The sequence below is a fragment of the Falco rusticolus genome, chromosome 4 (assembly GCF_015220075.1).
Source record: "Falco rusticolus isolate bFalRus1 chromosome 4, bFalRus1.pri, whole genome shotgun sequence".
Classification (NCBI taxonomy): Eukaryota; Metazoa; Chordata; class Aves; order Falconiformes; family Falconidae; genus Falco; species Falco rusticolus.
Window position 1 is genome coordinate 27,459,602 of NC_051190.1, and position 13,244 is coordinate 27,472,845.

General features: G+C 47.7%; 1 protein-coding gene across 1 annotated transcript in view; it reads left to right on the forward strand.

Moving 5' to 3' along the window:
* Positions 1-13,244, forward strand: part of CACNA1H (calcium voltage-gated channel subunit alpha1 H) — a 254,504-nt gene that overhangs the window by 166,323 nt on the left and 74,937 nt on the right. Inside the window, exon 10 of the mRNA XM_037386651.1 lies at positions 3,717-4,129. Coding sequence (XP_037242548.1) covers positions 3,717-4,129 — 413 coding nt within the window. The remainder of the gene's footprint in view (positions 1-3,716; positions 4,130-13,244) is intronic.

A 13,244-nucleotide genomic window follows, 5' to 3' on the forward strand; every position in this document is an offset into this window, starting at 1 on the left:
TGTACATGGTACCTTGAAAGAGCAGGTGGAAGCTGGTGGAGAAGCATAAAGTATAGGAAACATAAGAAATCTAAAACAGGGAGGCACTGAATGAACTCAAACCAGACACTTCTAGCAACCCCTAGTTCTGCTCTGATGGGGCCCCTGAGCCTCTGATTTTTTTATTTTTTTTTTTTGGCAAGAGGAAGCAGGAGGTTTGGAGGAAAGCTCATGGCTGCTGCAGTGTCTTGCTCTGTGCTGGTCCTCAGAGGATGCGTGTGAAGGCAGCAGTGTAGCAGAGCTACAGCTCTCAGGCTTTTCCTTTCGTCTTTCCCCATTTGCAGAAGAAACATAGGACTGCAGATGTAGGGCTCCATTCAGTCTCAGTGAATGAGGAACGTCTTGGGGACTCTTCTGTACCTCTGTCCCATCCCTATCTGTACAGATTGCAGCCACACCAGCACTGCTAGTTAGTGTAGTTTTGTATCCCTTTGCATGTAAGTCAGCCACTGCTGGAATAGTGATTACATGCAACACATAGGTTTCTGTTTTGCAAAATACTGTTGGTCCTTATGGCTGGAGCTAAATAGGGTGAAAAATAGGGTCTTAAGCCCTCAAACAGTAAAAAGTCAAAAGCTGTAAGTTCTATTTTTTAATCTCTTCAAGCCAAACTCATCATCTGTGTTTTTTAAATCCCTGTGTTTTCCAAAACTGTTTATCTGTGTGTGCATGGACACAAATATTTATCCTAGTGATGTATGTGCTGAAAAAATACCAAGCCTAGCTGGGGGTTGGGGGTGTCACAGTAAAGGTTGCTTGCCAAATATGTTGGGTGGCTTGTCTTTGTTAATTTTTTTTTCAAGTGACCATACAAAAGGGTAAAGTGGATTGTTTATAGAACTTGCCTTCGGCAGACATTTCTGTATGCTTGGGAGCTTAGCAGGAGGGCAGAAGGGGGCAAGGTTAGTTGCAACGTTCTTCTGTTGTTAAGCAAGGGCTTTATATGAATCACTGGTTCGTTTTTAACTATGCAAGTTAATGAAAGTTATTACGAGAATGTGTATTTACCTTGCGATAAAAGCCCAGGCTCTGCAAAAATCTGGAACTGGGAAAGCAAGGATGAGCCGAAGAGCTGTTGCTTGGAAGGTAGTGCTTAAATCATAGGTTTGGTTCTTCATGCTTGCAAGGGGATCTGCTGTGGGGGTCCTCTTCAGGAGAAGAAAGCCCCAGTTGTGGATCTCAGTCCCAGCTGTGACATCCCAGGGCTGCTCTGATGACTTAGGAGATTTTCACATAGCCTGTGGTGGTTCTTTGAAAGGCAGAGGTTAGATGGAGTTGTTATTAATAATGCAGTTATAGTATCCTCTTTTTACAGAGGCATTTCAGCCCAGAGGATGCCAAAAATCTCCTGAAATTGTTTTGTCTCTTTCAGAAGCGTGGTCATATCTAGGGGAAGGGGTGGATGCCACAGCTTTTGGCTGGTGAGCAGCGGTTTATCTGGCACCCTGAGGAGCACAGGGTCTGGGAAGGGAAGCAAGTCAGCTGGGTCCATCTGGAGACCCTGTCACACAATGTGTCAGTCCCCAGCTCTTCCCCTCTGTGGCTCTGGCTCTTTCCACTTCCACTCCTCCTTCTCACTCCTGCCGCAGCCCCTCCTGCCACACCAACAGGGCCAAATTGGATTCACTTCTGCACTGCAACCACCTTCATACAGCAGGGATGATGGATGTGTCTTCCAGGCTTCAAGAGGCTCTTTAAGTGACAGTGTAGCTCTGCCAGGCACAGTTCCCATCTCATGTTTCTCCATCCCAGCCTAAACTTGGCAAAGGAGCCATGTTAAATCCCTACCCTGTGTTTGGTGGGGAAGGTGAGGTGGGCTCACAAGCTCTCCCAGCCCTCCTGGCCTCAGCCTCCTTGGGTAAAGAGCTGTTTCACTTAATTCTATCTCTACTCTTACAAGTCAACAAGCAGAGCCTGTTCACTGCAAGACTTGTGCAAGGAGAGTACACAAGTGATAATTGAGAGCATTAAGGAGGCATTAGCAGCCAGGGCACTCACAGTCCCAGCTGGAAACAAGGTTGGTGTCTGCTGGGAAAGATGCAATTGTGGGAGAGAGTATTCTCTTCCCTTCTTTTGTTGTGGAATTGAACAGCATAAAGTACAGCCTGTTCCTCCCTGTTCTCGTGCCCTGTAATGCTGTGAGGTTATTTTAGCAGGCAGCCAAGGAGACTCTGGTATTTTGAAGACATCTGTGGCGCCAGTGTTTTTCATATAATTTTTAACACTTTGATAGCATTAAAAGATGCCTGGCAAGCCCACTACCTCTGCTATCTGTGCTACCATGGCTGTGCTGTAGTCTTTCCTTGTTAGATGAGTCCTGATCGGAAAGGCTGTACTAATGTGCAGTGCTGCACTGGTGCTGCTTGCAGGTTCAGTAAAGGGGCAAATATATCTGATCCTCCTGATGTCTTTGACGTATTGATCGGGAGCAGGACAGTCCTCTCCTGCAAGGCTGTTTTGAAGGCCAGTGATATCTGAGTGACATTCAAACAAGGAAGAGGTATTTAGAGGTATTTTGACTCTTGTCACAACTCAGTTTTCAAGCTAACAGGGTGCTTTTATTTTGTTTGGTGCTGCCTTCTCTTTAAAGACATATTCAGCCAGGAGTGGCTGAAATCAGCAGCATTACTGCTGGGTGAGCTCCAAGCTCCTGGGCCCAGAGCCAGGAGCATCCACTGCCTTTTGCTTGGTCTCCCCAAACCTGATCCAAGTGTCCCCATCCAACCTCCAGACAGGGCCCATGTTGCAGGGGAGAACTGTCCCCTCACCTTACTTCCCTGAAGCTCAAGGAAAGCTTTTGCTGATGCTTGAATGGCATTTTGTAGGAAGGATTCCATGCTCGCGGTCTTGCATTCACGTTGGGGATTTTTTTTCTGCCATTGATATCCGGTCCCTAAATATGAAGAAACTATGGATTTGTTTCCTAAATATGAGGGAATAAAATTTGATTCCTGTTCCACTCGAATCATCCGTGATACACGTTGTCCGTACTCTTTTCTGTACCCTGCCTCTGCGAGGGCAGTCGGCATTTCTCCTCACACCACAAAACATGTGGCAATGTGTTTGATTTTAAAACACCCTGAACACTCAGTCCTGTGCCTCAAGCAAAGAATCCACCTGAGCTTTATTAAAGGCTGAAGGTGGGATGAAGGAGACTGAAGGGACTACGTGACTCTCCAAGCTGTGATCTGTGGTCTGTAGCCACCTTTGGTCCATTTCTTCCTCTCCTTCCTCATTATTAGCTAAATGGAAGCGCTATCTAAATTGGGTGTAACAGCTTGATAGCGCTCAGATTACCACTAATGATGTTAGCCTGGTCACATGTAATCAAAAATAATTGAAAGTGAGAGATGTGCTAGTCAGTCTTCCCCCAGCAGCAGTGCAGAAAATGGCTGCCATGCTGTATGGAGAGAGGCCCCTCTGCCATGCATCTGTGGAGGGGCTAGAGGGTGGGCATCAGGGCTTGGGGAGAAGGGAACAGAGGGGGAAATGATGCAAAGCAAGAGCTGCTTGGTAAGGCAGATGGCTAGAAAGCTTTTTAGGGTATTACATTTACTTGAGCATGCGGCAGAAGCTGCTCTGCCCCGGACAGGCCTAGGGCTGGCCGAGTGGGGGCACAGGGCCATCCGCCATGCTGAGGGTGTGAGGTGGCTCATGGTGTCTGTCTCCCCTTGCAGGTCTGCAGCGGACACCCAGCCGGCTGTCAGGGCTGAGCGCCGCCTGCCCGCTGCCCAGCCCACCAGGCGGCACGCTGACCTGCGAGCTGCAGGACTGTCCCTTCTGTGCCAGCCTCCTGGAGGACCCCGAGTTTGCCTTCAGCGAGTCTGACAGCTGTGACTCCGACAGCAATGGCGTCTACGAGTTCACCCAGGACCTGCGGCACGGTGACCACAGAGATCAGCTCCAGCAGCAGCGGGGCAGGAGGAGGAGGAAGAAGAAAAAACCCAAGGAGAGGAACAAGGTCACCCGCCTGTGGAAGGCTTTCGGCAGCAAGCTGAAGAGGATCGTGGAGAGCAAGTACTTCAACCGGGGGATTATGATAGCCATTCTCATCAACACACTGAGCATGGGCATCGAGTACCACGAGCAGGTGGGTGTGGGACTGGCCTGCAGAGCCCTGAGGCTCTGTGGGTTCAGGTGCTGCTGGCGTGGTGGCTTGGGGGTGACTCTGGTGAAGCCGTGCCAGAGGAGCAGCAAGCGGTTTTCATGTAGATTGGAAATACCAAATGGGGCTGAGGCCCCATAAACATGTAATCCTGTAGATGTGCGATGAGTGGGAGCATCTTTCTGTGCAAGAAAAGCCTGGAAGGTGGCTGGCAGCGCTGCTGAGGTGTGGAGAGTTTAAATGTGTTAGGACATGGCAGCTTAGAGCCTGACTGCTTGTTTGCTCTGAATTATTCATATATGCGTGAATTATTCTGGTGGAAATATCCCTTTGGTCGGATGGTGGTGGTGCATAGTGTACCTTGTAATGCAAATAACCCACGCAAAAGTTTATTCTTTGATCCTGGGCCTTTATTTAAAGACTTAAACTGTCAGACAATGCTAAAAGCAGCAAAGAAAAAAAAAGTTAAGTTTCTCCTTGAGGGCTCCAAAATCTTTAATTTGGTCTCATAGGGTCCAAGTAGGTCTTTCTTTTAAGTGTTTGGAGGGAGGAAATGGAAATTGTGCTGTTCCCAGTATTAGTCTGAACATGGTAATGGCAGAAAGCAGTGCTGGCAGCTGAGGACAGCTTGTCCTTGTTGTTGGCTGATGGGAGCTTGAGGGGCTGTGCAACAGGAGAAGGAGGTGAGTCATCTGAGTATCTCCAGTTGGTCACTGGGGAAAGTTAAGCCTTTCTGGGCTTTTCTTTCTCAGAAAAACTGCTTGCTTTCAACTGTTTTCTCAAGACTCTGGAATTTCTCATGACACCTCTGTATCAGATGTGGAAAATGCATCCCAGTGAGGCCAGGAGATCCTCATACTGATGATCTGTGAGATGGATAGTGAAAGGCTCATTCAGTGCTCTCCCAAAATCTCCCCTGCAGGATCAGGACCAGATCAAGGTTATTTATAAAGCTATTCCTCCTCTCTGCCTCAGTCTGTCCGCTCAGGAGTGAGCAGGAAAGGCAGACAGAGTAGCATAGTGTACCCAAAAGCAGGTCAAGAGGCTCTGCATTTTCTTCTCCACTATTTCCTAGGATTAAGTTCTGCTTGGAACCCCAGCAATAAATACTTTGGAGTGCTGCTACTTTATTTTCTCTCTACTTGTGTACTTTAAACCCCCATATTCTATCCTATCTAAAGCAAGTACTCAGCTAAAACACATGAACCTCAGCCATTCAACAATAAATTAGTTCACATTTACAGTAGAGAGTGTCCAAACCCAACAAAGAAATAGCTGTCGCTGTCAGCTTTCTGTCTGGTTAGTTGTTCCACAAGTTTTAGAATTAGGAAATACACCTTGTCAGTAGGCTTTGAATAGACCATTCATTCCTTGCGGCGGCTGCGTTTCTGCATGGATACCCTTTTGTCAGGCAGATACAGCTTTGTCAGTCCTTGGATATTGCCATTGATGGGTGCTGGGGGAAAACCTTAGGCACGCTGCAGTGAGAAAGCCCAGGGATCATATGGAGTCTGTCCACAATTGCTCATATAAAAGTAAATTGTGATAATTACATCCTTGCTACTAACAAAGGAGAACTGTAGCCATCAGGTTTATATTGGATTTTACCTTGTAAAAGATTTGCTTTAAACCATCTCAAAGCCAATGGCAATAAAGATTCCAAAGCTTTTGGCTACAGAGCATCAGATTCCCGCCAGCTTTGCTCACAGGCACTGCCCAGCATGGGCCCGTAAAAAGGGAGGAATTTTGAAGTGAGACCTGTAAAAGTTCCTCCACGTGCCTGACTGCAAAGTGTTTCTGGTATGCAGCGGGGATAATGAGCCATGGAGCTGTCAGAGCCCAGCTTCGAACAAGCCCTCTTCTATCAATGGAGTGACCTCCATGGCATTGCTAGAGGCTGAGGCACTCTCTGAAAGCGATAGAAAATGGCTCTAGGCTCCCAGACTGTTTGGCCTGAAAGTGTGGGTCTTCTGTGAGCAATGCGGGGTGATTTCAGATCTCAGAACCCTCCTTGTGTAAGAATTGGCTGCAAGACTCAGGGTGGGGGGCTGGCTTTGTGTGGAGATAAGGGGGAGATGCCTGAGCAAAGCTGTCATGAACCCACAGCGTGGTGTTGGGACAGAGGGGGAGGTGAGAATGGATCGTTTTGGATATGCTTGCCAGGAAAAACAGTTTAATCACAGCTTTCGGGTTACTGAGTGGTAGATGCTGCCCGGTCACTCCACACCTCTGCTCAGAGCAGGTATTACAAGGTGAGAAGGTGTGAGCCTTCCCCAGGCTGTTAAACAGGTGTGGGTGTTGCCATCATCTTCTCTTCCATCCTCCCAAGAGTAAACCTGGAGGCCATTCCCCAAGTCATAAGGATTTAGGAGCTGCTACAAAGATAGCTACTCTATGACTCTCCTCTGCTTTCCTTGCTCTGACTGAGCAGTTCAGTGTTACCCAGAGAGGAGGGTTCAGGGGCTCCCACTGGGACAGCCTCCTGTGCTCTGCACCTGCTGACAGCAGCATGAGCAGGGGACTCCTGGGCCTTGACACCCTGCAAAACATCACCTGCCATGGAGACATTTGCTCTGGGTGGAACAGCTTAAGGGGGTTCCCTGGTCTGAAGTCTTGCCGCTTGTTTTCAGCCATTGAACTGGGCTGCAATCAGTGCAGCAGCCACAGGGAAGCACTCCTTGAACTTCACTGTCTGTAAGGAAATGCCCAATCTCTTCTATAAAAAATTCTTAGTGGCTCCTTGCTTTTCTTTTCCAGCTTCTCAGACTCAGAGTCTTCAGCGGCTTTGCAAATAGATGAGCACACCATATAAATTTTTATTTCGGAGTGCTATTCAAAGCTGAGGCATAAATGCTCTCTGTGTGTGGGAGGGTTGGAGGGTACTGAACAACATATGGCATGGAAGACAGAGCAGTACTAGTCCTTGGTGTGTCCATCCCGGGACACAGCAGCACTCTGCAGAGAAGTCTCACGGAGCCCTCTTGAGGCAATCGAGCATTATTGTCTGTATCTTCCGGATGAGGACATCGAGGTTGCAAGGTCAGGCTGGAGGCAAAACTCAACGGGCTTTACTGCTGGCCCTTAGCGTAGCCGCAGGACAAGGGGCACATGTGCTGTGGGCAGCACTTGGGTAGCACCTTTTGACACGGCAGGAAGGTGATCTGTGTCTGTACTGCTGCCGTCCTGGGCGCTGCCTCCAGCTGAGTGAGACCTGTCCATATCCAAATCCTCTCACGGCTTCAATAAATGTTTTCATGGGAATGTGAAGCTCGAAGCAGTCTGCTCACACAGTTACTCTGGCTGCTTTTGGCTAACAGACATAGCCGGCACCACCCCATTTAATGCATGTAGCCCACCTAGTACGCTTTTAGGCAAGGCTCCTGCCCTATGGCTAAGAGCATAACTGCTGTAGCAGCTAGCTGACTCATGGGAAAGATGAGGAGATGCTGGAACTGATTCACATAGAGCTGTCCTTTATCAGTCCTGCTCTTCTCAGAGGCAGATTGAAGATCTCATAGCAGCACAGCCGGTTTGCGGCAGGAGATCCGGGTAGCAGGAGGCAGCTGATGATGGGAAGCGAGTTTCTTTGGGACTTCAGTCATTAGCGGCAATCGGATCCTCCTGCACAGCGCATCCGCGGGGTTAACGGCCAGCTCTGTCTCCAACTGCCACGTTGTACATGGCTGGTAATTAGGAGGTTACGGGATGCTGTTAGTTAGCAGCAGCACAACTCGTATTTCAAAGGTTAATTGGCTGGTTTGGAGTTCCTTTCCCGCCCTCCCCCCTCCTCTCATGCTTTATTTATTTATTTGTCTATCTCCAGCACAAATAAGCACTCCCACAGATGAGGAAAGCCAAGTACAAAGAAGAAGGCAATCCTTGCATTAATCTTCCAGGCAATTTCAATACATTGGATGATTTTGTTATGCATTCATTGCAGCTGACAATTCTCCAGAGTCTCTGAGAACGTGCCATGGCACTGCAGCAACCAAGCAGGAACAGTGCACTCTGAAAGCGTGACTCTGCCATGCCTTTGGGGCAGTGGGGAGACATGCCTGGCCCAGGCAGGAGCTGTGTTTGCAGGTGCCTCTGTGCCACTGAAAGCAAATACTGTTTTTTCCTCAGTGTCAGCTCCTGGGTGTGCTTCACTGGCTGGTCTGAAGAAATAATTACTACTTTTTCAGTCTGCCTTGCTTCGCAGCTCCCCAGCTGTCCAGTAGAAGGACAGAGTCCTGTTCATTTGTCTGAAAGAGATGCTGGTGTTACCTCTGCAGAAGGGTGAGCTCTGGATTCATCCATGAGGACCTCTGATTTAAGTTGTGAGGAGAGACTCCCACTTGGCTTCCCAGAGGAACTTGCAGAAGTAGCTGTTGATACTTGTAATGATCCACATAAAAAGGCTCAATTTACATCAAATGGCACTACAAATGCTATTTTATATTCACTTTTCAGAAGAGAAGTACAAATTAGTATTTGTTCCAAGCTGTTGCTGTTCAAAGAGCTTTTAATTGCTTTTCTGATCCCTCATCCATGACATATTTTGTTCAGAGCAGCTGGCTGGAGTAGGTTGGAGTTAACCTTGGTGGGCACCCAGGGGTCCATTGCTTATCAGTGAAAGAGAAGTATTGGGTTTGAGTAGCACATTTTATTATTCTGGAGTAAAAGCAATTCTGTGTGATTTAAGGCCGCAACTAGCTTCTCCAGTGATGTTCTCTTTTAGCATTTGTCAATTTTGGCTTGAAAAATTGGTTTGGTGTGGAAAGCTCAGCACTTACTCAGAAAGCAGGGGAGAATCTTTCAGCAGTGTTTGAAGCAAATTGCTTAAATTCCTTTTGAGTTGTGAGTCAATAAAATATTATCCTGATCTGAGATTCTCACTTTCAGCTAGCAAAACTTGTTCACTCTTCCAACTTTTTGCATGAGCCAATGTTAAGAACTCACACGCTGGCTGGACCTGAAGCAAACAGATTCCCTCAACCCAGGATGTATAAATTCAGCCCAATGCCTCTGTGCTTATTGCATGAATTATGTGAGACTTGTTCTGCCCTTAGTACTCCTTTGTTTTATGTGTTTGGGCTTTGTCAGCTGCATACCAAACTGTACTTTCCCTGCTCCCCCTCTGAGGTCCCAGCAGCAAACAGACGGCTTTCCCCAAGTGTTGGTTTGGTAGGAAAGCTGCGTATGTTGAGAACATATACTAGGTCTCGGGAGCAGAGTGACAGAAATTTGGCTCATTCAACAGACAACTTGTGTTAACCTGAATTCTGTCTCCACCTCTTGGGAAGGTGAAAATGGTTTTGTCTGGCGACCTTGGGGAAGTGAGGGGTGGTTTTGCCATCCTATTTTGTGCTCCAAGATTATACCACCTTTTTAGTGCTCTCTAGGCCACCTTTATCCAGGCCCCCTTTTCTGCAGACAGGCACTCTCTCGGGACATTAACACACCTGGTAACAGTTTTGGGATCCCCTGTGCACAGTTCAGGCTGCAAGGCTTCTGATCAGAGCCAGCAGCAGCTCATACGTAGAGCATTTACACCTGGCAAGATGTCATTCCCGTGATAGAGGGAATCAAGGATGAGAGGCAAGATAGTATGAACTGATGGCAAATATCCACAGCTGATAGCCCTGTGTCCCAGCTCAGGGCTAGATCACTTGTCTGCTGGACCTTACTTTGCAGCTGTCATGGCAAAGTGTGTAAAATCCTTCCAGGGGGAGCCTACTGTGAGTCGTGTTCATGGAGCCTTCTCTCTCTCTTACTCTCTCCTATAATTTAACAAACTCCTCCACTGCTCTGTTTTCCTTCTGTCGGATTGTATGTTCTCGGTATATTTTTTTTACTATATAAGGGAAAGCATACTAGAGATCCTTCCATTCCTCTGCCTCCTACCAGACAGGAACAGCACCTCTCCAGTGCAGAAACTGAGTGTAATAATTCATTTGAGTGCTGACATACTGAGCAGTCAGGGGAGTTCGGACAACAACAGAGCTAGGCATGTCAAGGGGAGTTTGCAGTCTGATCTGGTTCCTGTAGATGTGCTCATTAGCCTAGGGAATAATATTAGGATATTCCCTGTGGAGCTGTAGGCACGTTTTACCACCACCAATGGTTCAATTCCTTTCCCTCATTTACGCCATTAGTTGTTCTCTATGGTGAGGGATTGGCCATATAAATCACATCTGCTCTCTGCCAAGATGAGACTTCTTAAGCAGGTGATAGCAACATGCTTCCCAGCATAAGCTGTTGCATGGAAACTGGAGATCTGCAGAACGCCAGTAACAGATGCACACAATGTAGCCACAGCGTGCAGGACCCACCAGGTTCATTTCTTCCATTCAGGTCATGCAGTGAGTCAGCTGAAACAGTCACGGTGCCCTGCAAGGCTTCTGAGACTGAATCCATGAAAGCCCCATGCTTCACAAACTTACATGATGGCAACGGGTGGTTATATATAGAACGTAGACAGATTGTTTGCATTTCAACTGGCAGGTAAAATAAACCAAGTGTAATATAGCCCCAAGAATGAAAGCAGAGTGCACTTGCCAGCTGCAATTCATTGCAAAAATGTGCGTAAATCACAGCCATGGGCAGCCAGCTTCAAACGTTATGCTGACAATCGGTCTAATGTGCTCCAAGGCAGGGAGGCTTGACACAGCTGGGCAGTGGGGTGTTCACTGTCTGCAACAGGAAACTGCGATGAGCAGGGGCCTGTAATGAAGAAGGTGGCTTTCGCAAACAGAGAATGTGGAGTTGCATTGAGTCTATGCCTTCCTGCTGGCTCTCAGCTGAATGGTTTTCATGTGGGAGTGGGTTTGGTGAGAGGGAGGTTGGCTTTGATCAGGTAAGCAGCCCTTGGGGTGAGCACGCTCAGTGCTCCAAAGCAGGGGTACCTGGTAGCCCATTGCCTGAGTGATAACATACAAATTCAGGGAAGAGCTCGGGCATCTGGTTCATGGTAGCTGTGATCAGTGGCTCCAGAGACATGATGGTTCCTGCAGGCAACATGCAGAGCCCCAGCCAGGTCCTTCCGAGCAGCCCACGTGCCTTTGGTACTGCGCATGGCAGCAGCTTGCCATCCTTCCAGCTGCCTCCATGAAAGGCAGTTGGGCTGCAGGGGATGAGAGCAGGGTTAGCAGAGGAGGAAATGCAAAAGGCTGAGACAGCCAAACCTACTGATGTGGGGCAGGAGAATGCTTAGGCATCATTGGCAAGGCTTGGAGAGGAACGTGCTCTGAAGTGGTGGGAAGCAAGAAATGGCTTGGATTGTCTCAGGAGCTCTGAGGAGGATTCAACCACTGGTCTACCAGGAATACCACCTCCCATGTTAGCTGAGGCTGTCTCTTTGGTTTTTTACATTCCCCCAGTCTGTCTCCATCCATCTTTTGTCTTCTAGGATTTTTTGTTCCATAAGACAGGGATTGCATTTTGTTCTGTGTACATTACCCTGCCAGGTGGGGCTCCCAGGCAGGGCCTGCTAGATGTTATTACAAGTAATAATAACAGTGGGAATGGGAACAGAGCACTGTGCCTCTCCCGGCACCAGTATTTATGCGTGGAGGTTGCAGGTAGACTCTGTGAAATTGAGTTTACAGCCCAAATTCAAACCAAATGCAACAGGAGTCTAACACAAGGGGATATGCAGATAAGAGGATGGGGAGGGTGGTACATGATGGTGCTGTGCTATGGACTAATGGTGCCTATAGCTTGGTGGTTCTCAACTGTTAGGAGGCAAAGGAAATAGTCATGTTTAACTTAACACTTCTGTGTATTTCTCACACACACACACACCACCACACACACCCCCCCCGTGAGTGATTGCTTTCTCTTTAGACCTGGAAAATACAGAAAGGCTTAAAAATAGATTTAACTGAGAAAACGGTAGGAAGGTGTAGCAAAGACAGTCATGCCACACCTGAGAGCAAAGTGGAGTTAGTATCTGGCGCTACATGTGAAATGACAGCAACTTAGTCTGAAAGCTCTGCGTGGAGATTCAGTGGTATTGCTCAGGTGGCCTGTACACCAGCCTTCTCTGGGTACCTTGGAGCTGAGAGGCAGAGCCAGCTGTCCCCATCAGCAGGCAGAGGATTAAAGATGCTCACGGCAGAAATCTAGCTCCTTACACCAGAGGAGAAGAACCACTGCAAGGAAAGAAACAGATATGTTTACTGCTGCTGTCAACCCAAGTCATGAATTTTCCTCAGGTTTTAGCCAGGGTTCTCCATCTGGGACAGTGAGATTTTCCAGAATTATGAATGAAGCTTTAAATGTCTCCTTGAAACCTCCTTCTGGATCTTTTGTTACAAGATCAGGATGCTTTTTTATAAATGGTTTTGAGAGGTGGGGGAGAAAGCTTGCATCTGAAAGGAGTGAGACTCTTACTCAAAAATGAAGGAGATTTGGCATGCCTGCATACATTCTTTTAAAGCTCTATTTTTGTTTGCTCTGTCTGGTTTACAGCCTTAAAGACAGCCTGACTCCCAATTTGGGAAAAACACTTTGTGCGCAGGCCTTGTAGCATCAGTGGTAAAGCTTGCTAGAGCAGGGAGTCTGCCACCAAGGAGGATGGGGCAGGAAGACTGCTTGCCTTCTTTCCCCCAATGAAGGCATTTCTTGGTAGTTCGCTCTCCTGCCTAAAGCCTCTACAAATGAATACCTCCTCTCTGCCTGTCCTGTCCTTGTTCCACACACAGACAAATCCCAAACTTCTTCCTATAGTGCCCCTGAAGAAAGCAGCAGAAAGAGAAGAGTTTTATTTGTTTTGTATACTCCAAAGGGAATTGACTTTGCTGCAGACAGACGGATCCTGTGGTTCTCTGACTCTTGGCATGACTATACATGGACTTGTCTATGCTTTAAAGTTAGTTTGGATTGAGGTGGTTTATGAAGCCAGAGTGTGCTGGCTGCTTCTAGGAGCTCTACCTGGAGTTTAGTGATGGGACCGGGGGAACAAAGCCATGGCTTTTTGTTCCCCAGGGAGTGCCTTGCTCTCAGAGCTATCCGAAGTCTAAGCAGAAACTTTACAGCTCCAACTTGCCCCAAATCTGATCAATAAGAGGAAATAAATCAAACCACAAGGTGCTGCTCGATATGGGAGAGAATCAGA